This window comes from Psittacula echo, assembly GCF_963264785.1.
Source record: "Psittacula echo genome assembly, chromosome: 4".
Taxonomy (NCBI): Eukaryota; Metazoa; Chordata; class Aves; order Psittaciformes; family Psittacidae; genus Psittacula; species Psittacula echo.
In genome coordinates, this window is record NC_137738.1 from 121,482,238 (window position 1) to 121,509,818 (window position 27,581).

At 50.8% G+C, this 27,581-nt stretch overlaps 2 protein-coding genes across 6 annotated transcripts; both read right to left on the bottom strand.

The window, feature by feature from the left end:
* Positions 1–858: 858 nt before the first annotated feature.
* Positions 859–6,891, bottom strand: GZF1 (GDNF inducible zinc finger protein 1; the record flags this gene model as incomplete). The annotated part of the gene is made up of 6 exons (XM_080615978.1): positions 859–1,609; positions 1,793–1,950; positions 2,654–2,821; positions 3,774–3,868; positions 5,776–5,875; positions 5,922–6,891. 6 exons carry the CDS (start codon positions 6,889–6,891, stop codon positions 1,250–1,252), a joined length of 1,851 nt encoding a protein of 616 aa, XP_080472104.1. The 3' UTR covers positions 859–1,249.
* On the bottom strand, positions 6,797–27,581 carry LOC308219722 (uncharacterized protein). 5 transcript variants are annotated; one of them, XM_080615080.1, is made up of 10 exons: positions 27,489–27,581; positions 23,003–23,306; positions 18,633–19,943; positions 16,073–16,984; positions 14,230–14,324; positions 13,879–14,046; positions 12,904–13,061; positions 11,828–11,969; positions 10,466–10,544; positions 6,939–6,972 (listed from the first exon to the last, which is right to left on the bottom strand). In XM_080615080.1, the coding sequence occupies exons 3-9, from the start codon at positions 19,940–19,942 to the stop codon at positions 10,540–10,542; spliced, it is 2,790 nt and encodes a 929-aa protein (XP_080471206.1). In that variant the 5' UTR covers position 19,943; positions 23,003–23,306; positions 27,489–27,581; the 3' UTR covers positions 6,939–6,972; positions 10,466–10,539. The 5 variants fall into 5 exon arrangements, with proteins under 5 accessions (XP_080471205.1, XP_080471206.1, XP_080471202.1 ...); XM_080615079.1 differs by lacking the exon at positions 10,466–10,544 and having other exon boundaries at positions 6,797–6,972; XM_080615076.1 differs by lacking the exons at positions 6,939–6,972; positions 10,466–10,544 and having other exon boundaries at positions 11,516–11,969.

Below are 27,581 nucleotides of genomic sequence, written 5' to 3' on the forward strand. Positions count from 1 at the left end.
AGGGTTATTCTAGTCCAGTTCAGCAGCAGATGCTGATCAGGAAAAGCCCATGAACAGGAAGGTTCAGACTTAAGGCCTTCCTCCAAACCCCTTCACTGGGGCTGTTAAGCAGACACAGGCCTAAAGCTGCTGTTCAGGTTCCTAGAGAGTCTTACAGACAAATCTGGGCAATAAAGGCCTAAATCCCTTGATGTAGGGATGTTTTTCACCTCCTTGCACTCTTTCTGCCATTTAGCCACAGGAACCCTGGAGCTCCTGCTCAGAGCTGAACTCACCTCAGGGGACTCTTGCACGGGTGGGATTACCTGCAGCAGCTCAACGGGAGAACAGGAGGCAACTTTTCCAATGGGATTATTAAAGGCAGCTCCGTAGCTCTGAGCAGCAGTGGAGGAAAGAGCTCTGCTGGTGTCTGAAGCAGCGGGAAAGGGCTTGGATACAGGTAACGGGAAAATGTCAATTCCAATTCCCTACACTGGCGTTTCCTGCTGGAGCACTGCTCTTAATCACCCCGGTACACGAGGTGATTTGGTCTCTCAATTCCAAGTGAGAAGATGAAGACACGCACTGAGTATGAGTGCAACATTGTGCAAGGCTCCACTGAAATGAAAGTAAGAACCAGCACCTGCACACACACAGCACGTGGCTCCCACTTGCCCATTTTGCTCCTGGACAACCCAAACTGGAATGAAAGCCCAGATCTTCCCAAAGCTCACTCCTGTTCCCAAGGAGAGAGCTGGCTCGCTGCTTGGGTCTTTGGCAAAAGCAGAGATATCCCACCATTTCCTGAAAAGCACTTCAGTAAATCTCATTTTATGGATGATTTTCCACTAGGGAAAACAGAATTCATCTCACTAAACTGCAAGGCTGAGAAAAATCACGTTGATTCTCTTGATTGTACAAGTGTCATCAATCAAATCAAACTCACTCCTTCATTATAACCAAGCTGAGTACAAGCACCTCCTGTCACTGCAGGCAGCGAGAGCCAACGGGCTCAACTACATCCTTCCAGGTGTTGGGAAGAAGCATACATGGACTTGTGCAGCCTCTCCCACCACGCTGGTGCAGTCATACTGGGCCCTACCTTCAGGAGATGGAACTGTACCAGGTGGGGAACGAATATTGTGAGGAAATCCTGGCAGTCCAATGCAAGTCCTTCACATCTATCCCTGCTTCCTTGTCACACCTCCCCAGTCCCCTCGGTAGGCTCTTGGCAAAGGGCTGTACAAAGGCTGCAGCTGTAACTACCACGTTACTCCATGTTGACCAGAGCGTGCAGCTGCGGCTGAATAGAGTCTGTCTGTGTGTGCAGCACCGTCAGCTCGCTCAGGGTGGTTGCTATGAGGGCTTCCTGTGGTCCTGGTGTCCCATCAGACTTACAGTCTGTGCCCGTGGCAGAGCTGGTGTCATGCAGCACGGTCACGCTCCCCGGGGCAGCCGCTGCCAAGTTCTGGTAGTGGCTGTTCTCAGGGAAGGGCAGCAGCTTCTCCGGGATTTTGGGGGACACGTCGTATTCCTCATCAGGAAGCTCCATCTTGTGACCTTCATCATTCTTAGATGCTCCTTCCACAATGACCAGGAAGGATTTCCAGGGGGTGTTCTTATCGTGTATCTGAAAACAATTAGCAGAGAGCAGGTGGTTGGATACGTGGTGACTGGCCAGGAGGCACATATGGCTCAAAAGTGATGCTGGTGGACAAGGCCTCTATTTCCACCCCACGTAACACCGTCCCATCCCAACAAAGCTGCCTGGGCAGTGAGAAGGCCGCAAGGCAGCAGGACACGAGGTGCTCACCGAGGTGTGCCGCCGGAGCGTGGACTTGTCGGTGAAGGTCCTGCCACAGGCGTTGCACATGAAGGGCTTCTCCCCGGTGTGGATCCGGTGGTGCCGCTGCAGCGCGTTCAGCTGCGTGAACTGCTTCCCACACTGGTCACAGCAGTAGGGCCGCTCCCCTGCAGGAGCAGTGAAAGGGTGATGGTGGGTGCTGCACACCCCTGTGCTTCACCAGCTGATAAGGCACACGCAAGCAGGCTGGGCTGCACCCCCAGAGCGTGAACAGCAGGGCAGGGAGGGGATCCTGCCCCTCTGCTGTGTGAAGGGGAGACCCCCCCTGCAGCCCTGATCCAGCTCTGGGGCAGCAGCACAAGAGGGATGTGGAGCTGTTGGAGCGAGTGCAGAGGAGGCCATGGAGATGCTGCGAGGGCTGGAGCAGCTCTGCTCTGGAGCCAGGCTGAGAGAGCTGGGCTGGGGCAGCCTGGAGAAGAGAAGGCTCCTGAAGGGGAGACCTGAGAGCAGCTCCAGTGCCTAAAGGGGCTGCAGGAAACCTGGAGAGGGGCTTGGGACAAGGGCCTGTAGGGACAGGCCAAGGGGAATGGCTTGAACCTGCCAGAACAGGGGAGACTGAGCTGAGCTCTTAGGCAGAAGCTCTTCCCTGTGAGGGTGCTGAGGCGCTGGCACAGGGTGCCCAGAGAAGCTGTGGCTGCCCCATCCCTGGCAGTGTTCAAGGCCAGGTTGGACACAGGGGCTTGGAGCAAGCTGCTCCAGTGGAAGGGGTCCCTGCCCGTGGCAGGGGTTGGAACTGGAGGAGCTTTAAGGTCCCTTCTGACACAAACCAGGCTGGGATTCCACAATTGAAAAGGCTCTGGCACCTCCTACCTGTGTGCACTTTTATATGCTGGTAAAGTGAGTTCCTCTGCGCGAATGTCCTGAAGCAAACTTCACACTTGAAAGGCTTGGAGCCAGTGTGGATTCTGTTGTGGTGTTTCAAGTACTCCTTAGAGGCAAAGCTCTTCCCACATGTCTCACACATGAAAGGCCTTTCCCCTGCAGCATAGGTGAGAAGGAGAATTAATAAACACAGTACTTGAGAAAGCATTCTGGACTTGTGCATGATGTTTAACAGCAATTAGATCCAAACAAAGGCCATGGCAGCCTCATAACAGGATCTGAACAGGCCACGGTGATGAGGCACACAGAATTTCTATGAGAAATGTGCACAAACCCCTCCAAGTGCAAGGACAGCCCCACCTCTCCACAGATATGCTCACAGCACATGAAAAGCCCATGGAGATCTGCAGCTCGTGGTCTTCTCACCTTCTCTGGAGCATTTCAGCTTACTCCCACCACAAACACAACACTCTGTGCCTCCATGAAAAGCCTCCACCTGTGAGCAGCCAATTTCAGTCACACTTGTCTTGAAAAGCATTTGTTGGCTTATATTTCATTGTACTTTAATGTTTTCTGCCATCTATGAGTGGTTACAAGTTACTGGCAGAGGGCAGAACATGAACAAGATTGGGTCAATTAGGAGATGGAAGGTACCACACGCAGCTCATGGATGCTCAATGTGAAACTACAAAGGATTCCCAGGGGAAGGACCTGTGCTCTTAAAGATTTCTCTGCAGCTCAGAACAAGCCAAGAGAGCTGTTTCATCTTCTCTGTGCTAACGTTTCCACACTTAGAAATAAGTTTCCTCTTAAAGGTTCACCTAAAAGCTTTTGCTGATGACACATCTTTGGATATCGAAGACTGTTCAAGACAGCCTCAGTCCTCACTTCTGGCACTGAAAAGGGAACTCCTTTTCTCTTTCATCAGCTCTTTTTGCTGTCTCCACGCTGCCTATCCACCCGTAGGAACCTTTTCTCAGTAAACCCATGGTTAGGGATGAGCACTTCCCATTTTACAACAACAACAAAGCACTTTCTGAGTGCAAAGAGCTCTCGTGGTCTCCCAGGGGCCGCCTCCTACCCGCAGCCCGTGCAGAAGCAGCCTTACCTGTGTGGCATCGTTTGTGATAGATAAGCATGTGATTCTGAGTGAACCTGGCACCACACTCATCACAGACAAAAGGTTTCTCACCAGTGTGGATTCTGAAATGAGAAAGCAACATTAAAGCACCAGGGTTCAGCCCTTCCCTCTGCAGCACAGCACAAGCTGCCCTCGCTCGGTGGCTGCTCTCAAAGCAAACCCATGCTGCACGTGGTTTTAGTGTCCTGCACAAGCAAGACCCAGATGCAGACACTTCTTTAGGGTAAAAATACATTCTTACAGGTAAAAACTGTTTGTAAACCCCATATCCGGATACTTTAGTTTTAATTTCTGAGCCCATGCACACGTTAGGGCTCTGCTGAATGGTGCTGCAGGAACACAGCCCACAGGGACCAGTTTTCATGGTGATGCACATCAACAGGAGGAGCAGAGGTGTAAAAATGCACATGAAAGATGAGACATCCTCACCACAGGCTGTTAGGATACACAGGATAGGGCAGCACTGAGCTCCCAGCATTCAGCAAGCTCAGAGAGCAGTCACAGTGGTACACAATGGAGGGAAAACTCCACTTAAAACCCAAGAAATGACTTTCAAGCAGCACAAAGCAGTTACTTGTGGTTAGGAAAAGACACCCCATGGCAGGGAGGGGCCATACAGCTGCATCAGTGACTATACCACAGCAGAAGTTGGCTTTTGGGTGTGCTTTCTACCACTGGAAGTAAACCTGTGCCTCCAAAAGGGGCAGTGAAGGGAAGGGGCAGCTAACAAACCCTTCACCCTGCAGGGACATGCCACCTCAGAACATGTTGGCATCACCTTTAAGGATCCCAGTGGTGGTCCTTTGGGGTGTTTCTTCTATCCTTCCCTCTCCAGGCTATAAATCTGAACTGTGGCCACAGAGGCCTGCTTGGGTAGACCCCTAAAAGCAGGTTAAAGCCCTTCACAAATAGGATTTTGCTTCGGTGTCTCTCCCATGAGCTTTCAAGAGCACCTGTTTGCACCTCAGGCCCCTGAGTCACCCTGCAGTGTAAGCACCACAACTGACTTCATCAGCTCTCCACAGGTGACTGCGGTGCGTCACTCCAGACAGTGACATGTCAGCCTGTTTCTGCTCACCCATGAGTTGTTGTCTGTGCTTAGCACTCAAAGCTGGTGTTCTGCAATTTAACACACTGCCAAACCTTTAAAGAGTGTTTTCGTACTTATTGCATGACATTATTAAGGACAGCAAGAAAAACTCCTATAGGTACATTGGGGATAAAAGGACTTTGACAAGGGCCTGTAAGGATAGGCCAAGGGGAATGGCTTTAACCTGCCATCATCATCGAGATGAGCTCTTAGGCAGAAGCTCTTCCCTGTGAGGGTGCTGAGGCGCTGGCACAGGGTGCCCAGAGAAGCTGTGGCTGCCCCATCCCTGGCAGTGTTCAAGGCCAGGTTGGACACAGGGGCTTGGAGCAAGCTGCTCCAGTGGAAGGGGTCCCTGCCCGTGGCAGGGGTTGGAGCTGGAGGAGCTTTAAGGTCCCTTCCAACACCATTCCATGTGAAAGGTCCCATTGACTCTTAATAAGGTCTCCTCCCACAGAGAAATTAACTTCGGGCTTTCACAGCAGCAGGCCTTGACCCACCACCTCTCCTTGAGCTTAAGGAAAGTTACAGCAACTCCCTTAACCTGGAAAGCAGAGGGGAAAATCCCAAAGCTCTGGAAGAAAGGAAAAGCTGACACTTTCCAGTCAGGCCCATTTTACATCCCCACTTCACTTGAAGGCTCAAGGTGTGTTCCAGGGGATTCTGCTTCTCCCCCCAGAATCTAACAAGGCCCAGTTAAGTCTGTTCATACCTCATGTGGGTTTTAAGTGCAGAAGGCTGAGAAAATTTAGCCTCACACTCTGTGCACCCATAAGGCTTGTCGCCTGTATGCGTCCTTTCATGGAGCCTCAAGGCAGTTTTGGAGCTCAACCCCTTTCCACACTGTTGGCACTGATGACGCTCCCCACCACCCTCATGAACCTGGAGAATGTGCCTCTTGACGTCCTTCTTCCTCTTGAACTTCTTACCGCAGAGCTCACAAGGGAAGTGGCGCTCGCTGCTGTGGACGTGCCGCTGGTGGCTTTTGAGGTTGCAGCGGTTGGCAAAGGTCTGGCTGCAGGTCTCACACCGGTAAATGACCTCGGCTGCGATGCCGTGGCTGTGCTTGATGTGCTTCAGGAAGCTTTTCTCATACAGGAATTCCTTCTCACACGTGCTGCACTTGAAGTTGCTGCCGCGCTTCTTTTTATCCTCATCGGATTTCTTCAGGCTTTCCTCCAGTTCCAAGTGGCCATCGCACTCCTCGCTCTCAGGTTTGATGTTGTTCTCCCCTTGCTCCTCCTCCTCCTCCCTCTCCAGCTCACACATCTCCTGATCTTGAGGATACTTGTTTTCTTCAGCAGCAACCTCCGCGTTCTTCTGCTGCTCTCTCAGCCGCCTCGTGTATTTCTTCTTTGGGATTTCCACAAACACTTTCCTCCCAGCCAGCCTCCCACTTGCCCTTCTGATTTTGGCATAAGGAGGCTTCAGCACTTCCTTCTTTTTGTCCACTTTCTCTTTTGGTTTGGCAGCTGGAGGCTCAGGAGCCATTCTATTGCTGGGTCTGGCTGCTGGGGAGCCTGGGGGATCCAGGGCACAGTCGGCCTGGCCAGCTTCTGCCACAGCTTTGGGCTCCAGCAGAACACTTGGCTGGGCAGCGCTCTCTTCCTCAGAGGTCTGTGATTCTGAGAAGTTCTGCAACTCCAGCAGCACTGATTCCAGCATCTGCTTCTTTAATTGAAAGCAGGTTTCTGAGAGGTCCAAGCACTTCAGCTTTTCAGCTATTTCGAGCATCCGCTGCACTCTGTCCTCTTCCACTTCCACCCTGGCAGTGTAGACAAACTCCAGGAATGAGGCAAAATCAGCAACCTGGACCTCATTGAGGAACACGTTGGTCCTGGGGCCATCCATGCCCTTCTCGTTAAGGAACACCTCCTTGAAGAACTTGCTGGTTGCTGCCAGCACGGCCTTGTGAGCAACGAACTCTGCCCTGACGCCCTGGTACTCCACACTGACTGTCACATCGCAGAGGTGGCCCAAGAGACGCAGCTGGTGCATTTCATTCAGCAGGTTGATAGGAGAGGACTTGGACTCCAGCAACACTGCATTACTTTCCATCTTTCTTCTCTCTGTAAAAGGCTGTTAACAACATCACATGTTAGCTATTTGCATGGAGGTTCATAAAACCCAGAGATTTCAGCAGCCAAAGTCACATACAGACTTCTGAGAGTGCTTCACTTGACATTTAAGCACTTAGAATCATAGAATCACAGAATCAACCAGGTTGGAAAAGCCCTTCAAGCTCATCCAGTCCAACCCTTACCCCAGCCCTGCCAAGGCCACCACTAACCCATGGCACTGAGGCCTCGTCTCCACGGGGTGTGAACCCTTGCAGGGACGGTGCCTGCAGCCCTGCCCTGGGCAGCCTGTTCCAATGCCTGAGCACCCTCTGGGGCAGGAATTGTTCCTCAGCTCCATCTAAACCTGCCCTGGTGCAGCTTGAGGCCGGTTCCTCTTGTCCCATCCCTTGTTCCTTGGGAGCAGAGCCCAGCCCCTCCTGGCTCCATCCTCCTCTCAGGCACTTGTAGGGAGCAATCAGGTCCCCCCTGAGCCTCCTCTTCTCCACACTGAACCCCCCAGGTCCCTCAGCCCTTCCCCATCACACTGTGCTCCAGGCCCTGCACCAGCTCCATTCCCCTTCTCTGTCCTCGTTCCAGCACCTCCATGTCTCTCTTGTAGTGAGGGGAAGCTCACTCGAAGTGCTTGAGCTTAAGAGAGTATTGTGAGAAGCACAGGTTTCAAAAGCATCACTCAGCAGCTGTATCTCAAAGCACGCCACCAGTCACACACACGGAGTTCTCTGAAGTTAATTTGAGTTTAAATCTCAACCCTAATTCTGCCTGAAACACTATTAGAGCCTGTAATAGGGGCAGAGCAAACAGAGGAAGATCAAAGGAAATGTGCTCATTAAGGTGGAATGAAGAAATTATTCTCCCTCCTAATCAGGTAGTAAGAGAAAGGTGAGATTAAGTACAAGTTAAACACTTCCTGTAAGAGGCTTTGGAGATAAGCCTTTATACACGAATCAGATGAAATTCCAAATGTTTGACTGCCTCAAGCACAGGAGTCTGCACAATAGCCACAACTGGAAATGATAAAACTTCCTCAGGGCTTTCCTCTTGAAAACACTTCATCACCCAACATGGCCAAAGCCTCTAATTCTGGAGTGCTCACCTGCAGCCTCACAAGGGCTTCAGAGTCTCCACTAGTGTTCAGGTTGTGCTGTATTCCTCAGTAATGATTTAAACTGTCCCAAGGTTCTCAACAGAGCTGTTTTTCTCTTTACAATGTTTGATTCCAGAACAAACAATATTGCTATGAACTGAAGATGCTCTGAGCAACAGCCCCCACAATCAGCAGAGCTTTGCTGTGCTCCTAACAACTACATACAGACATGTTTTGAATCTGAAGAGTTTGTTTCCACTTCCTAATAGTTAACTAAGGTTTGTCTGCTCTCTGCAGTTGACTTGAAGCCTTCTATACATGGAACAGGAACAATGTTGCTCAGAAAGAGAAACCAATAGAAACGGAACAAGATTTAGGATGTGTGGAGACCTCAGAGCAGCTTCCAGTATCTGAAGGGGGCCTACAAGGATGCTGGGGAGGGACTCTTCATCAGGGACTGTAGTGACAGGACAAGGGGTAATGGGTTCAAACTGAAACAGGGGAAGTTTAGATTGGATCTAAGGAAGAAATTCTTTACTGAGAGGGTGGTGAGGCACTGGAATGGGTTGCCCAGGGAAGCTGTGAATGCTCCATCCCTGGCAGTGTTCAAGGCCAGGTTGGACAGAGCCTTGGGTGCCATGGTTTAGTGTGAGATGTCCCTGCCCATGGCAGGGGGGTTGGAACTGGATGATCTTAAGGTCCTTTCCAACCCTAACTATTCTGTGATTCTGTGATTTGTACTAATGTAAGAGTAAGGAAGCCATATTAAGCATGAAAGAGACATGAGAATAATGTTCATAGCATCAGGAAGAGATGCTATTTCTTCTCCCATAGGGCTGGAAAGTCAAACCTTCACTCATTCCAGCAGCCTGAAAGCTGACTCGCATCCCAACACAATTTACTGTTAAAACAGTTTTGGGGAAGTATTTTGAAGGAACTGTACAATGGAGAGTGACAAAACTGGAGGTCATTAGTATCCAGGGAAAAGGAATGCTTCATGGACTTGACACGACACAAGGCACAGAGCCAGAGGAAGCCCCTGCCCCGAGAGGTTTACAAATAAGGCAGATCTGAGGGAAGCAGGATTATTTCCCCAACCTCACGCAACAAGCAAGTGGGAGAACAGGGGACACCATCCACCACAGGCACCCAACCCCTGCCTTAGATTCTACAGAAAAGCATTCTCCTGAGAACCAAGAGATTCTCCTCTCTCCTGTATGCCAGCCTTTGGATCATGAGCTCAGTGAGCTGACTGGTAAGATGTAAATGCTTCTGTTAACATGACTCTAACAAACAGCTAAAGCCCACTGCTACTGAGCTGCACTTACTACACCCAGAAGACCCCAGAAGGGGGTAAGACTTGCCTGTGCTAGCTCAGAGCTCAATTAGCACCTCAAAATGTTGTCGTCTTGCAAGCAAACCCCAGTGCCACACTTCAGTTTTGACAGAAATGAGAACGACATGATTTGACTCCTGACTGAAAGGCTGACTCTTATAAACACGCATAAAAAACAATGTTTAAACTTTACCTGTTAAACTTTGCTGTTTAAATGCTCCCACTTTTGCTGCACCCTGAATATTTGAGACTAAATTAAGCAAAGACTTGGTCTAAGATAAACAAGCTTTAAATTCAGTTTAAGAAAGATCTCCAAATTTCAATTTTTTTCCCCCAACACAATTACTTTTCGACTACTTGTGTTATTTCACAACTATCCATCTATTTTCCACTTAAGCCCACAGCACAAGCTGGGGTCACGTGTAGATAAGAGCGATCCCCAGCAGGAAACAAGAGCCCAAACCACAGACTTCTCCCTCTGGGGTGAACGGGCTCTCAACTGTCCCCTGTGAGCTGACCACAGGCACGAGTGTCAACAGACACATTGTGCTGATCCCCTTTTCCTTAAGGCTGAAAAGCAGAAACCTCCTGTACTTTCCACCACAGTGTTTGCAGAAGCAAAGGCCACTGTGAAAACAGAGACCTCGCTCCCATCCAGCTTCCCAGCTGGAATATGGGAAGAGCATACTCCCTAAGGAACATGTACAGTAAGATACAGTGTGTTGTGTTTTACTCCTGTGGGAAGTATGCTGAGCTGCTGAGCACCAGGCTGACAGGACATGGTCCACAGAAGCATAATATATTCATCTTTAAGAAGACAAGGGCTGAAAATCTGCAGCTGGAGCTTGCTCACCAGGACTAGGCTGCAGAACTGAGACTCAAATCAAAGCAATTAATGTATCAGCTCAGTCATGAAACACTATGAATGTGTCCCCTTCCAGAGGCAAAACTAGCTGAAAAGAGAGAAAAAGAGCCAGCCAGAGTAAACAGATTGTGGACCCCTGAGCTTGTCCCTTCTCCTGCACCAGCAATTCTGCAGTCTGTGAAGAGACATCACTGCCAGGCACTGACCTGCCTCATTTAGGATCACTCCAGCCACTGAGGCTACAATAACAGCACCACAACCACTGGTCATCAGCAGCAGTTCAACCTGCAAAGGACAGCGCACTGCAGTGAACACCCGGTGTGACTGTTAGATGACAGGCTAGAACACTCCATGGATGCCCACAGCTTGCTCCCTCCTCCTCCTCAGCACGCTTCGTCCTTGGTCTTCCCTACTCGCCACAGCCCGAAGCAGCTGGGCCCGGCTGCAGCCCTCACCATCACGCCTCCCGGGCCGAAAGAGCGGGCAGGAGCCCTGGGACGGGTAACGGGGTCAGGCGGTACCTACAGACCCGCCGCTGAGGCAGATCCCCCCGGACCCGCTTCCCCTCCCCTTCAGAAAGGGCCCCGGAGAGCACGGGAAGGTCGGGAGCGCGTCTCGCTACCTCCCCAGGCCGGACCGGCGGCGGGGCGGGCAGGCAGAGGATCACAGCGGCCACCGGAGGCGGAAAGGCCTCCGAGGGGGGAGCGGGACGAAGCTACCACAGCTCCTGGCGGAGGGCCCGCTCTCACCGGGCCGGGCCCGCACGCACCGGACACCCCGCACTCACCGGGCCCGACCCGCACTCACCGGGCCGGGCCCGCACCCACCGGACACCCCGCACTCACCGGGCCGGGCCCGCACCCACCGGACACCCCGCACTCACCGGGCCAGGCCCGCACGCACCGGACCCCGGCACACACCGGGCCGGGCCCGCACGCACCGGACACCCCGCACTCACCGGGCCGGGCCGGGCCGCTCCTCAGGGCTCAGGCTGCGGGCGGCGGCCGGAAGCGCTGACGCGGGTACCCCCGCCCTGACAACGGCCGTTAGCGACGCGCAGGAAGTGGCGTCAAAGCGGCGCGACGGGCGTTGCTAAGCAACGCGGCCTAACGGCGACCCTCCCACTCATCCCAAACTCCCAGTTTTGGGGCTTTATCCTTCCCAAATGAAGGAGTTTTCTGGTCAAACCCACGCCAATGAAGGAGTCACGGGGCGGGGGGCGGGACGAGCGCGTCTTTATTCACATAAAAAAGGCAGATATGTACAGTGACAGTGCCCACGCCATGTGACAGCATCCCGGCCTTGCTTAAAAACCGTAACTCTGTCCAGACCTAAACCCAACACTTTTAACGGGAATTAGGGCCCGATCCTCTGCCAGCTCCCCCACACAGGGCTGCAGCACCCAACGAGGCCATGGCAGCAAACTTTTGAGGTCATTTAGCCCTAAATAGGGTAAAAATTCCATTATAAAAATGAAAGGGTGGGAGCGGTGTCCTCTGTGTCACCAACACTCGGTGGCACTGGGTCCCCCTTCTGAAGATCTGAGCTGTCTGGTTTATAAAGTTTACCTTGGTCAACTGACCAGAGCTCCGGAGCACAGGCCTCCCCCACAAAGGTCCCCGAGAACGTTTCTATTTTGGACCAATTGTGGTCTTTTTTGGTTGTAAGATCTATCAAGAAGCTTCTCCAGTGAGCGTTGCGGTCATGAACCTAGGGAAATAAAGGGGAGACAATTAAATCTGGTGTATTCCTGACAATGACTTTAATAACAGGTGATCTAATCCAGTGCAAAAATCGAATGGTGCTAGAATTAACACTGTGAAGCTGCGCTTGAATGAAAAGCTGAGCTCTGAATTGTGGATGGTTTGTGTTGGAAGGGAGCTTAAAGCTCCTCCAGCTCCAACCCCTGCCACGGGCAGGGACCCCTTCCACTGGAGCAGCTTGCTCCAAGCCCCTGTGTCCAACCTGGCCTTGAACACTGCCAGGGATGGGGCAGCCACAGCTTCTCTGGGATTCCACCAGGAAGATTCCACCCTTTTAAAGAATGAGTCCTTCCTCAGACGTTTTTAAGGTTGGATTTGCCTTAGGAAGACATTACAAGTACTTGGGAGATGTGGTTTGACAGCCAGCAGTGGGAGCTGCTGTGCTGCTCATGGAGGAAAACCGCACATTCAGAAATGCAGTTTTAAGAGCTGTTTTTTCAAGCTCTCTATATTTTTAAAAGATGGTCAATCAATTCCTCAACACCAAATTTCATCACCAGTGTGATGAAACCAGGGACTGTAGCGATAGGACAAGGGGTGATGGGTTCAAACTGAAACAGGGGAAGTTCAGGTTAGATCTAAGGCAAAAGCTCTTCCCTGTGAGGGTGCTGAGGCGCTGGCACAGGGTGCCCAGAGAAGCTGTGGCTGCCCCATCCCTGGCAGTGTTCAAGGCCAGGTTGGACACAGGGGCTTGGAGCAAGCTGCTCCAGTGGAAGGGGTCCCTGTCCGTGGCAGGGGTTGGAGCTGGAGGAGCTTTAAGCTCTCTTCAACCCAAACCATTCCATGATGCTATGATCCCTCCTGAAGGCAAAAGCCTTCTCCCGGTAGTTAAGCATCACTACAGCAGCCTGCCCGCCACAGAGGCGCCGAGAGCCGCGTACCGAGACGTGTCTGCGCAGGGTGGACATGTCCGTGAAGGTCCTCTCGCAGGCTCGGCACTTGTAGGGCTTCTCGCCGGTGTGAATGCGCTGGTGGCGGCGCAGCGCGCCCTGCTGGGTGAACGCCTTCCCGCACTGCTCGCAGAAATAGGGACGCGTCTCTGGAACAACGGAAGAGCAGCGTTAGGAGGCAGGGTCTCTGGATTTCAACGGATAAAAAGGATGAAGAGAAGATCCATATTGATTCAATGATGTGGATGGAAATGAGCTGGAGGCCACAGTCTGTGATCAATAGAAAGCATGAGAACTGCTCTCCCATCTCACAAGGGTTAACAGCAGGGACTACAGCCGCTCCCCCCTCCACCCTTCCTCAGCACAAACCAGGCCTCTTGACAAGCATCATCCATACGAGCCCAAGTGTGATGGGGAAGGGCTGAGGGAGCTGGGGGGTTCAGTCTGGGGAAGAGAAGGCTCAGGGGGGACCTGATCGCTCCCTACAAGTGCCTGAGAGGAGGATGGAGCCAGGAGGGGCTGGGCTCTGCTCCCAAGGAACAAGGGATGGGACAAGAGGAACCGGCCTCAAGCTGCACCAGGGCAGGTTTAGATGGAGCTGAGGAACAATTCCTGCCCCAGAGGGTGCTCAGGCATTGGAACAGGCTGCCCAGGGCAGGGCTGCAGGCACCGTCCCTGCAAGGGTTCACACCCCGTGGAGACGAGGCCTCAGTGCCATGGGTTAGGGGTGCCCTTGGCAGGGCTGGGGTAAGGGTTGGACTGGATGAGCTTAAAGGTCCTGGTTGATTTTATGATACAAGAGCATCCTGTGGCTGGTTTAATGAGCTGGGATCACCCTGAGCCCTTCTCTTCCTCATCCCAGAGCTTATAAAAGCAGTCGTGAAATAAAATGTGACCATGCACACTGGGAAGACCCAAGCTTCCAGTGCCATTTACTTTCCCATCCCTAAGCACTTGCTTCATTACCTGCATGGACATTACTGTGCTGGGCGAGGGAGGCCCTCAGCCCAAACGTCTTCCCACACACCCCACACTTGTAGGGTTTGGCTCCCAGGTGGCATCTTTTATGACACTTCAGGTACTCGTTGGTGGCAAAATGTTTTCCACACACGTCACATTTGAAGAGGCGCTCTCCTGAGGCAAGAGGAAAAAGACATTCTGAATTCCTGCAGCTGAAGTTAGCGCTTCAGAGTTGGGTTTTAAATGGCTTTCTATCCCTAGGTTCCTTCTTCAAACCCCTAACCAATGATTTCTATCAGTACAAAGGGAGGTGATGGGAGAAAAGAGATCGAAGGAACAGAAGTAATTACCACGTACCTGTGTGGGTCCTTTTGTGGCCAGTGAGTTTCCCTTTGTCAGCAAAGCAAGCCCCACAGTCCTCACAGATATATGGCTTTTCCCCTGTATGGGACCTACATGAAGAAAGACACAAGGGACAACATATAGGCTCTTGTAGCACATTCTTAAAATACTCTATTTGAAATTGTATTCTGCACACTTCATTTTTTCAATGCAGTGGAAAAAAAGCACATTCTGCTCACTCAGGAGATAAGAATGCTTAAAACAAGGAGGGGTGCTATAATAAAGCACTAAAACTCCCACTTCAGGTTCAGCTTTCCCTCATTCAGGCACTACAAACCCACCTTTCTCACAAGTTACACCTCATAGGACTGGCATCAGAAGGGAGGAAGCAGGGAAGACAAGCTGCTGCTGTGCAAGAGACTGAATGCACTTCCAGATGTCCCCAGCACAACGCCAGCAGCAGATGCCTTGCAATACTGTGGGTCATGTTCTTGGCTCCCGTGATGCCGCAGCATCATGCTCTCCAGGCTGCAAACTCTAACTGGCAGGATACTCCCATGTTTTAGGCAAAAGGCATTAAGGAAAGGCAGGCAAGCAGTGTTCCTGCACACATGCTGCATGCCTGACTTTAAACTAGCTCAAATCGGAGAAAGTCTGAGCCTGCGTTTTGGTCTAACACTGTGCTGAGGCCCCTTATTCCAAGCCAAACAGCAGGATGAGCAAAACCACATCTCATTTGGAGTTGTCAGGCAAAATGCTGCTAATTGAGACAGCAGCTCCAAACACAAACCCCACGGGTGACTGTTCTGTTGCAGTCACACTGTGTCTCACACGTGGCACATCTCTGCTGTGTTCCAGCTGACAGATTAGCCAAACATTCCAGATGCCTACAAGAAACCTGGAGAGGGGCTTTGGACTGTAGGGACTGTAGGGACAGGCCAAGGGGAATGGCTTGAACCTGCCAGAACAGGGGAGACTGAGCTGAGCTCTTAGGCAGAAGCTCTTCCCTGTGAGGGTGCTGAGGCGCTGGCACAGGGTGCCCAGAGAAGCTGTGGCTGCCCCATCCCTGGCAGTGTTCAAGGCCAGGTTGGACACAGGGGCTTGGAGCAAGCTGCTCCAGTGGAAGGTGTCCCTGCCTGTGGAAGGGGTTGGAACTGGATGGGCTTTAATGTCTCTTCCAACACAAACCATTCCCTGATTCTATGTCCTGCTGATCCTGAATCACCGCTTTTTAAACCCCTCAGGAGACAGAAGCAAGCTACAGACCCAGTAATGGGATTTCCCTCCCCTAGCTGAGCCCTCCAACATTTAACCTCCTCTTCTAAACTGTGCTCCCCACTTGGAGAAAGTCTGGGAATTCCATGGGATGATTCACCCCCTCCTGAGAGAGGACACAGTGAACAGAGACACCACCAGAAAGCAATTCATTCAGTCTAATGACTACAGAGGGAGTCCAGCTGTGAAGACCAGCTTCTGTACTGCACACCAGAAGTGAAATCCCACACTAAGTGACTTGCTCAGTGTTACACAGAGGGAGCAGAGCTCAGCACTGGGATCCTGAGGTCCCTGACTCACTCTATGTTACTTCTAATCACTGCAGGCCATCATCTCGTTGTGAAGGCTGACTCCAGTGACTGCCTTTTGCTCACCAGTTTGCCCAGGGCACCCATTCCCAAACGCTTGCCCAAAGTGCTGCAATGGCCAGATGCTGACACTGCCTTTGCGCAAGAGAATTAATCACAGATCCTATAGGACAAGATGTGAGGAGAATGAGTTGGAACTGGGATGTCAGAGGAGGAAGAGGAAGAGATGAAGCGTGCAGGAAGCAGGAACAGGAGCAGGTGTGCTGCAGGCTGACCTGGTGTGGATCTTCAGCTGTGATGGCTGAGCAAATCTGGAGTGACAAATGCCACATTCATAAGGTTTTTCTCCCGTGTGTGTCCGCATGTGGAACACAAGAGCTGTCCTGGAGCTGAGGATCTTCCCACAGACGGAGCAGAGCGGGCGCTTGACTCTGCCTTCGTGCTTCCGCATGGAATGTGTCCTCACGTCCCTCTTCCTTTTGAAAGTGGCGTTGCAGAGGCTGCAGGCAAACTGCCTCTCCTCAGTGTGGACACAGGCCCGGTGCTCCTTCCAGCTGTTGTAACTGGCAAAGGACTTGCTGCAGATGTCACACTGGTACACCTTACCTGGCAGGCACTGGTGGACGTCTCTGCAGTGATCCACGTACTTCTTCCGGGATACAAACTGCTCCTTGCACTTCTCACACCGGATCACATAGGCAGATTTCTTCTGCACCCTGCTTTTATTTACCTTCTTTACCTTAAACGCTTCATCTGATTCATGTTCCTCACCATCCTTCTCATTAGGGTAATCATCCTCCTCATCGTCCTCCTCAGTACAGACCTCGTTGTCTCTGCTATCATCAGCTTCTGAGTACCCCACATCATCATCTACCACCTCCTCGCCCTTCACACTCATTTCACCTTCATCTTCACCCACGTCTTCACACCTTGCTTCACCTTCCTCACACTTCTGCCCCTGTTCTTGCTCACTGCTACAGCCTGCTCCAGCAGCAGATGAAGCCCCAGGTTCTTCCTCACAACTTGTGGTCTCTTCCTGCCTCACACATTCACGCTCTGATGTCCCAGCCCACATCTCTCTGTCAGGACCTCTGTCACAGCTCGCAGGGTCTGGCTGATGCTCAGGTGGCACCACCATCCAATAGACAGGCACAAGCTGCCTCAGCTGCCCAGCCTCGTGGGTTTTTCTGCAAGACAAACAAACCACAGAGCACAGCTTCAGTGAGTTTCATTGTTTCAGCTCAGACATGTTTGCCTTGGAGGAAGAGTCATTTCCTTTTCATTGTTCTTCAAACCATTTGAGATATTACAGCATGTCTGGAGAGCCAAAAAAACAGGGAAACTTTGGGCAGAGTTGGACCAGGGAATCAAAAGGAATTAAAATATCTCAGTTCATAGAATCCCAAACTGGTTTGGGTTGGAAAGGACCTCAAGATCACCCAGTTTCAACCTGCTGCCATGGGCAAGGATACCTCATACTAGACCATGCTGCTCCAAACCCCTGTGTCCAACCTGGCCTTGAACACTGCCAGGGATGGGGCAGCCACAGCTTCTCTGGGCACCCTGTGCCAGCGCCTCAGCACCCTCACAGGGAAGAGCTTCTGCCTTATCTCCAACCTGAACTTCCCTGTTTAAGTTGCTTTAACACCACTATGGAGGAACAAAACAGACTCCCTTGTAAGCCAAACGGTTAACTGCTCATTGCTATTCAGTGAGCAGAACAAGCTGTATCACTGCACTCACAACCCATCTGGAATGTTTTCCCTACTACTGGACTGAACTACAAACAGATTTTGACGTATTTCAAAGAGAAGCTGAGCTCCAGCTACCTCCTGCCCCCACAGGCAGGCTATGGGGTACGGAGCTGTCTGACATGTACAGTGGCTTTCTGCAATTCTGGACACTGCCGTGCAATTCCAACATCTTGTTTTCAGTCAGGCAGTGCTCAAAAAGCCTGCCTGGAAGCTCAGACCACCCAGCAAAATGGCACAAAGGGCGTGGGGCCCACAAAAACTGCACTAAAAAGCACCACAGTGCCCTGACATTTATGAAATAAACACACCTCTGCCCTGGAGCCAGGCTGAGAGAGCTGGGCTGGGGCAGCCTGGAGAAGAGAAGGCTCCTGAAGGGGAGACCTGAGAGCAGCTCCAGTGCCTAAAGGGGCTGCAGGAAACCTGGAGAGGGGCTTGGGACAAGGGCCTGTAGGGACAGGCCAAGGGGAATGGCTTGAACCTGCCAGAACAGGGGAGACTGAGCTGAGCTGTTAGGCAGAAGCTCTTCCCTGTGAGGGTGCTGAGGCGCTGGCCCAGGGTGCCCAGAGAAGCTGTGGCTGCCCCATCCCTGGCAGTGTTCAAGGCCAGGTTGGACACAGGGGCTTGGAGCAAGCTGCTCCAGTGGAAGGGGTCCCTGCCCGTGGCAGGGGTTGGAGCTGGAGGAGCTTTAAGGTCTCTTCAACCCAAACCATTCCATGATTCCGTGAAATGGGGATTTTCTTGTGCATTTTAAACAGCTGATCATTCTTTTCAGGCTCCCATTCAAAACCCCACATCTGAGGTGTCCAGAATCACCCCCAAGCTCTAATTGCACAAGTCCCCTTTGATTCAACGGGAAACATTCCCTTAAATTCCCAGTCTGGGGGACCTCAATCCAGTAATCCGGACTGAGAGCTCGATGAGGTCAATGGGAAAAAATCTGTCCCAGTTTCAACACACTTCTGATCAGATCCAAGGAAGTCCAGAGCTAAAGCAGGGAGGACTTCGGGAACACTGTTACTCTGTCCCTCAGGGGGAAAACACACTTTCCTACCCGGACACACACACACAGGGAATGCTGTACCTTACATGAGCACCGTAGGCAGACCTGTGAGCAAAGCTGGCGGGGCAGCGCTCACACTTGTAGGGCTTCTCCCTGGTGTGTGTTCGCATGTGGACTCTCAGGGCACACTTGGAGCTGACGACCTTGTCACAGCACGGGCAGGCCTGGGCACACTGCTGCTGCCTGGGCACCCTGTGCAAGTGGTTGCTTGCAGCCTTCTGGCGCTTAAACCTCTTGTCACAGAACACGCAGGAGAAGCCCTGCTCGTGGCCATGAACCGTGAGGTGGTGCTGTCGGAGGCTTTGGGGAGTGGAGAGGAGCTGCTTACACCTACTACAGCTGTACTTGATGGCTGGGTTTGGGTCATGTTTGAGGTCCATGTGTGACTGGCACTGTTCGGTGGCACTGAGGGACCCATTGCACTGCTCATGCACCATCTGCGGCAGTACCTTCGCCACGCGCCGCGGGGATTTCCTCCGTCCTGGTTTAGTGGCAAACTTGGAAATTAAACTGTTCTCCTCCTCCCAGTGCTCAGACAGAGTGTTCTTAATGACGACACAGGCTTCCTCTGACTCGGCCTGGCTCAGCAGGGAACGACTGCTCTTGTTTTGCAGACTAACGACATCCACGCTGAGTCTGCTTCTGGCTCCTGCCTTGTTACACCTTGGTAGCTTTGCCACCCTGGGTTTTGGGTCTGGAAAAGCCATGTCCCCTTGCTCCAGGCTTGCTGGTTGCCCTTCGATGAGTTCATAGCCAGCCAGCAGCTTTTTATGCTTCTGCCTATCCCACAGTTTCCTCTGCACAGGTATTGCCATGACTTGGGAAGAGTTACTCAGCTTGTGGCTCTCCTCCAGCTGGATGCGTGGCCACTGCGGCCCCCCAATCTCTGTGCACAGCTGATCTTTAAGGTGAAGGCTCAGATCCAAGCCCTTCCTGCCCTCTGCTTTCACCTCTTCACAAATGTCAAGCAAATCCTTGCATTCGAGTCTTTCGGCTATTTCTTTCATCCGGTGCAGCTTTTCTGCCTCAATCTCCACTTCTGCAGTGTAAATGAACTCCAGGAAGGAGGTGAACTCCTCTGTGTAAATGTCCTGCAGAGTCACTGTGCAGTTCTTGGTGTCCAGCATCTCATCGTGCAGGAAAAGCCCCTTGAAATAGTTGCTGGAAGCTGCCAGGACAGCTTTGTGCACCAGGAACTCCTCCTGAATTCCCAGGTGCTGTGTGTGAACCGTCACATCACAGAGGTGACCGAACTGGTACAGGGAGTGCAGAGCCCGCAGGAGGTTGGGAGCAGCAACTTTGGATTTCATTCGAATTTTCTTCTTCTCCATCCTGCCAGGAAAAACAGACAAGGTTTGAATGCTCAGGCTCCTCTTCCATGAGCATTGATGTACAACAACATCGTGTCCCTGCCTGTGACAGGGGGTTGGAACTGGATGAGCTTTAAGGTCCCTTCAACCCAAACCACTCTGATTCTGTGATCATGCACTTCAGAAAAGCTCAGTGGAGATCCATGTCCTAATGCCTCACTTAGGAGGCATGGTAAAGACCTCAAGGTTACTTCTATCAATGCAACCACCATCAGCAAACACACTTGGTTTATTACAGGCATAGACTGAGATCTGCACTCCAGGATAACCCTTCAGAGGGAATATTCTGTAGCCTAGTAATGAAATACAAGCAACGCGACTGACTCAGCTTAATACTAAACCATTCTTCACCAGGCACTTTTCAACAGTAGCAGTCACAACAGTTTAGAGTGGAAACAAGGATCTTTCCCCATCCCTCTTGCAGCACAGGGTAACTGAAGCATAGCAAGTTGCTTCACTTGTGACGGATTCCAGGCTGGTGTTGAAACAGAGACATGTTTTCACAGTCACACCAGGCTCCACTCCTGCGCCAGGCAGCCCCTCGGGCCAAAGCAGGGGAAGAACTCTTTGGATCTGGTTCAATTCTGTCTCTGTTCTAATTCCCCACGTTCACAATCAGACCTGGGGGTTAATAATGCCAGTTGGCAAACTTGTATTGCATTTGGCCACTTAAATAATACCCAGGGACAAACCAGAGCTAGAAATAGCTATGAGTTGAGGAGGTAACAGTGGTTTATTTGGACAATATTCCAGAACTGCTCCTTCTCAGTCGACAGACAGAGGGGTCAGAAGTTTTCTCATGCTTTCAGAAAGAACCATATGTCTTTCCCCACCAGCTCCAGAGACAGACACCAGCAATTCTGACAGTAAATCCAATGCCTGAGAACTCGGTGGCTTCCCTGTCTCAACCTGCACAAGACATCTGCACTGCTGGCACAAGAAGTCTCCTTTCTCTTAGCCATAGGCCTTCAGATGCTCTGCTCCAATCCTCTAAGCTGCTACTCCTGATCTAGCCTAGTTTTTAAATGCCTATTGCTTAGCACATGCTTACAGCAGCTTTGTAACCCGGGGAAGAACATCAAGCCAAAACAAACAGAGGAATCAGGTTGTTATTGCTTCAAGGCTCTGTCTAAGCTTGGCTCGCTGTGCTTCCCTCACTGCAATAATGGTTGGCAGAAAACAACACCCAATTCTACTTTCACTTCTGATCTAAATCATGTTTGACATTCTATTAAATACATTCCTGGCAGATAGAAACTGTCTGATTAAGAAGACAAATGCATCTTCAACATAAAGTACCAGGAAGTGGAATACAATACATAGCCTGGAGTGAAGAGGTTTCAATAGCAAGCCTAAGAGATAGCTTTGAGAATCCTCTTCCTGTTACAAGCTACTGCAGCAAGCACCAGGAGGATAACTGTCTTCTAATGGAGTCACTCAATGCTTGTGACACCCCAAAGGATGGTTTAAAAGCTGCATTTAAAGGTTTAAACTGATTTTCCTCTGACCCTATTAAGCTGCACTCACAGGAAACACACATTTTACTGCATAAAAAAATGCAAGTTTGAGTGATGCAGAACCTCCAATATTTGGACTTAATTTGGGGGTTGATCCTGTGCACCCAATGTGTTCCTGTGAGAGGTGCCACCCCAACCAACAGGACTGTGCGGACTATCAGCCTTCTCCCCTTGCTGGTGTAGAACCTCCTTGCTCTGCACTCCGCACTGCCACAGAAGTCAGAGGTGTTTACTAGGGAAAACCAAAGTCTTACTACAGGAACAACAGCTGGGAAAAGTGAACACAAAGCAGGTGTTGAAACATCCCACAGAAGCTAGAAACTGAGGAGGGGATGTGCAAAATAGCACAGCCAGACCCCTACAACCATGCAGTAACTACCATGGTCTCTGCCTTACCAGTTCTGGCCTGTAAAGGCTCCCAGCTCAGTATCTGGCTACTCCTTACCAACAACCACCACCTACATGGAGACATAACCCCACCAGCTCTTACAGCACGCTTGCAGGCAGCAGGAAGAAGCACAGATCTGGAGGTTTATACCTATATCCATCCCACAAATTCACAACAGCTTCCACTTACCTGTCCCCAGCTTGTCCTGCTTAACGGTTTCCAACAGGATATCCTTCCTCATCCCTGTGCAGGACTGACCCTGGGCTGAGCTGCTCACTCACTAGGAGTGCTTAAAGAAATCAATGAGCATAGAACGTGCTAATTTCCTCCTGCTCCTCTTTAAGATCCCCATCTGTGATAAATACTCGATACACACTCCCCTGTGAGCTCTACTGAAGTGAGTATCTGATACTAAGCCAAACGGAGCGGAAGGTCCAACATCACCTCTTTAGTTCAGCTGGTTCTAGATTAAATCAGACTGCAATGTCTTGCCAATGAAAAATGCCACAAATCAATCAAGTCTCATTGGTTCTTTTTCTTCAGGAGCAATGAGACTGTGCTTTTTGTTCCCATTTGGAGATGAAATTAAGCTTTAGATTTCTGAAGTGCTGTGGAATACAGGTTGTTTTCCCATGTTCTACAGTTTCATGAGGTTGAGTCAAACACAGGCTATAAAACACTGTGTAAGATTATTATTGCCCCCCAGAAAGCCCAGCTAATAGATTTCCAAGTGTTTGGCTTTCCCTTTGGGAGTAAGGAAGCAGCTTGTAGTCCCCAGTGAAATAGGAAAGCTATTTCAGTCCTTACTCTTTGCACTTCATTAACACCTAATGACAAGAGAAGATCCTTGAGGAATTCCCATCTGCAGCAACGGGAATGCGGGTGACAAATGTCACAGTAAATCATCCAGTTATTGAATTAAAGGACATATTTTGTTCTAATTAAAGGTTGATGTTGGCTTGAAATAACCACCAATAACTGACAGGAAAAATAACAGTAACATCATCAACAGCGTAAGGTTTAATTCTGTGCTTCCACTGACACCCCAGTGTCCATAATCCTGGCTCTCAGCTCAAACTCCATCTGTACACCAAGCATTCCCAGAGCTGCACTCACCTCCCACCTTCCAGTGTTCTGGCCAGCCCAGACCCTAGGATGATCAGCACTTCTCCCCCCTGCTCCACTTCAAACACCCCTTATCCCTGCAGGACAAGCTCACAGTGGTGCTGCAGGGCGTTCATGAAGGCAGAAAAGGTGCAGTGCAGCCGGAGGAGAGCAATGAGCTGCTTCACAACCCCTCTGCTGTTCTCTCCCACTCTCAGGAACCCTCTCGGAGTTGATTCCAGGAAGCAGCAGATCTCACAGAGCACTGGGAGGGAGATCCCGTGGCTCCCTGCAGGTCACTGGGAAGCTGTTACTCCTTAGGAAGCAAAAGGGAGCTACTTAGAGGTTAACAGCACCATAAACACCCATCCTGCTGCACCCTGAAGCTGCTTCAATGGGAGAAATCAAATGAAAACGTTTTTCCCACATACTGCATGGCTTGTGTGTAACATTTCAGCTTTTTGCCTGGAAAAAGGGAATAAATATTTTAAAGAATTTGCATGTATCCAACATTTACAGAAAACATCATTAACCTTAAAAAAAAAACTACTGTGAAAGCCAAAGTATATTTCAATTCAATTACAGTTCCTGATAAGGACACTGGAGTAGAATCATAGAATCCCAGCCTGGTTTGCATTGGAAAGGACCTTAAAGCTCCTCCAGCTCCAACCCCTGCCACAGGCAGGGACACCTTCCACTAGAGCAGCTTGCTCCAAGCCCTGTCCAACCTGGCCTTGAACACTGCCACTTGAACACTATGTGGGCAGCCACTTAGTAAGCACAACTGCTTTAAAACCAAAGCCTAACAGGGGTTTCCAACCTCCAGGAAGTGATTTACATTTGCTCTCTGCAGTACTGCTTTTCATTTTGTTAATGATGCAATGACACAGGCAACAGCAGCTCTCCAGGTTAGGATGATTTAACACAGCAAATGAAGACGTGTGTGGTAAATGTTTCTAAATATTCAGATTAAATAGGTAAAAAAGTGAGTAACCCTCAAGATTTAAATAAAGCAAATACCTAAATATTTGTATTAAAAAGTAAACATTCCTAAGCATTAAGATAAAATCAACAAGTAAATATTCCTAAATACTTGGATTAAATAAAAGAGTAAATATTCCTACATATTTAGATTAAATAAAGAAGTAAATATTTCTAGGTACTTAAATAAAAAAGTAATTATTGCTAAATGTTTAGGTTAAATAGTCAGTTTTTGCTGCCCCGAGAAGCTGTGGCTGCCCCATCCCTGGCAGTGTTCAAGGCCAGGTTGGACACAGGGGCTTGGAGCAAGCTGCTCCAGTGGAAGGGGTCCCTGCCTGTGGCAGGGGTTGGAGCTGGAGGAGCTTTAAGGTCCCTTCAACCCAAACCAGGCTGGGATTCTACAAATAATTAAAACATTCTGAATATTTAGATCCCATAATTACAAAGTAAATATTTCTGAAGATTCTATTTATTGTACATGTTTCTAACCCATCCTTGCTCCTTGGACGTTCACTCTTCACATCTATTGTGCAATTTCTATGGGCCAGAGCCTCACCTGGTGTGATACTGCAGAGCCCTTTTGAAGGTACAATGATTTATACCCCCAAATATCAAGGAAGAAAACCCCAATCGATCAAAGAAATCACACTGCACACTTCTCCTGTTACTGCACACAAACACACCCTGCTTTTGCACAGTGTACACAATCCCTGGTTGCTTGGTTTCCTCCAAGACCTCTCAATTAGATCTTCAGTTTCAGGGAAGTGAGGAGGAAAACCTTACTTATTTTCCCAGTAAGGATTCCTTTAACCTCTCAATAGCTGCATGTACATGTACAACAAAGGGCCCTGATCCTGCAATCAAAATGAGAACCCTCAAAACACCAATGGTGTTAGGAAAAAAACCCAAACCCAAAAGAGCCCTGATATGCTTTTAAGTGAACATCTTTATCCTCTGTCAGAAACTGCCCAAATATCTCTCTGAAGTGCTGCTGCAGTGTAAGGACATGTAACTGCTCCTCCATAGCTGGCAGCAGCCAGGCAAAAGTAGCTTGCCAAACAAGACCAACATGGGTAGACAGTAACAGCAACACCCAAATCCTGACCAATGCAACAAACCCTTCAAGAGGGGATATTTAAGATCACACAAACATTCAAGAGCACACAAGCTGCCCTAAGCAAAGGGCAGTAAGACTCATGGCAAGACCTCACCTCAGTCCTCAAATCATAGAATCACAGAATAGTCAGGGTTGGAAAGGACCTTAAGATCATCCAGTTCCAACCCTCCTGCCATGGGCAGGGACACCTCACACTAAACCATGGCACCCAAAGCCTCATCCAACCTGGCCTTGAACACTGCCAGGGATGGAGCATTCACAACCTCCCTGGGCAACCCATTCCAGTGCCTTACCACCCGCACAGTAAAGAATTTCTTCCTTAGATCCAATCTAAACAAGCCCTTCCTGTTCTATGTTTTCTCATTTGTGCTTTGTTTCTTTTCCTGTACAATCAGGGAATGTTTGTCTGTCTTAAAGATGGGTTGTGATGATAAAAACACATTGGGAACAGTGAGATAAGAAGCTAACAGGTGAAAAAGAGTATTACGACAACGTAAGTTACTCAGCTGTACTAATCATCGGGAAAATGATTGGGAAACGTACCTGGGTCAGAGCAATCCCAGGCACGGCTACAGGTTGGGCAGAGAAGAGATTCAGAGCAGCCCTGCAGAGAAGGACTTGGGGGTGTTGGTTGATGAGAAAATGAACATGAGCCGGCTGCAGTGTGCGCTCACAGCCCAGAAAGCAACCGTATCCTGGGCTGCATCAAGAGGAGCGTGACCAGCAGGTCGAAGGAGGTGATCCTGCCCCTCTACTCTGCTCTTGTGAGACCTCACTTGGAGCATTGTGTGCAGTTCTGGTGTCCTCAACATAAAAAGGACATGGAACTGTTGGAACAAGGCCAGAGGAGGCCACGAGGATGATCAGGGGCTGGAGCACCTCCCGTATGGAAATAGGCTGAGAAAGTTGGGGCTGTTGAGCCTGGAGAAGAGAAGCTGCGTGGAGACCTCAGAGCAGCTTCCAGTATCTGAAGGGGCTACAAGGATGCTGGGGATGGACTCTTCATCAGGGACTGTAGTGACAGGACAAGGGGTGATGGGTTCAAACTGAAACAGGGGAAGTTTAGATTTGATCTAAGGAAGAAATTCTTTACTGTGAGGGTGGTGAGGCACTGGAATGGGTTGCCCAGGGAGGTTGTGAATGCTCCATCCCTGGCAGTGTTCAAGGCCAGGTTGGATGAGGCTTTGGGTGCCATGGTTTAGTGTGAGGTGTCCCTGCCCAAGGCAGGGGGGTTGGAACTGGATGATCTTAAGGTCCTTTCCAACCCTAACTAGTCTGTGGTTCTAAAATTAAGCCTATTCACCCAAGTTCCCACATGAAGCAGACACACAGTTTGGTATGTCAGCACACTCAGGGAACTGTAACAGCAGCACCTCTCCTGCTGCAGCTTCTGGCCTGCTCATGCTGGATAAACTGAGGAATTGCCATCCAGAGCATCCCAACCCTCCTGCACATCACCGGGCAAACTCCTCCATGAGTCTTTTAGAGCTGAATGGTTATTGTTTGTTTCTAAACAGACAGAACTCTGGTTTCTGCCTCTCTAAAACATATGCTCCCTTTGAGACACGACTATAACTACTCATGTGAGCTAATCGAGGCTGACCACCCTTCCCAGGTGGGACAGCACTAATACGCACAATCCCATCTGAAAGATACCACCCCTTACACCACCAACACAACATGGTTGTGATAATCTTCTGGCTTTTACTGCTTCCTTTGTGCAGACAACACATTTGTGTGAACACAGAAATCCTGCAGCATGCACCGGTCACCCTGAGCTTGATGGGAAATCACAAGAGTCACGGAATGCTTCAGTTTGGAGGGACCTTAAAGCTCCTCCAGCTCCAACCCCTGCCACGGGCAGGGACCCCTTCCACTGGAGCAGCTTGCTCCAAGCCCCTGTGTCCAACCTGGCCTTGAACACTGCCAGGGATGGGGCAGCCACAGCTTCTCTGGGCACCCTGGGCCAGCGCCTCAGCACCCTCACAGGGAAGAGCTTCTGCCTAAGAGCTCAGCTCAGTCTCCCCTGTTCTGGCAGGTTCAAGCCATTCCCCTTGGCCTGTCCCTACAGGCCCTTGTCCCAAGCCCCTCTCCAGGTTTCCTGCAGCCCCTTTAGGCACTGGAGCTGCTCTCAGGTCTCCCCTTCAGGAGCCTTCTCTTCTCCAGGCTGGAATCAGACCCCAAACACAGGAGCTCGGTGCAGACGCGGGCCGGGCGGGTGGACCCTTACCCCGCACACCGGCTCCTGAGGCGTCGAGGCCCGCCCTGCCGCCGCAGTGCACTGGTGGCCCTTCCGCCGGGCCCAACGGCGGTACCGGTACCAGCACCCGAGCCCCCCCCGCCCTCCCGGGGCTGCCTCCCCGCCGCCCGGCCCCGCCATCCCCTCACACCCGGCCTTACCCTGCCAGGCGGGGCGCCCCGCTCCCGCCTCAGCCGCGCTCCTCCCCGGTAACCACAGCGAACCCCCCTCAGCGGAGTGGTGCGGCCCTGCCG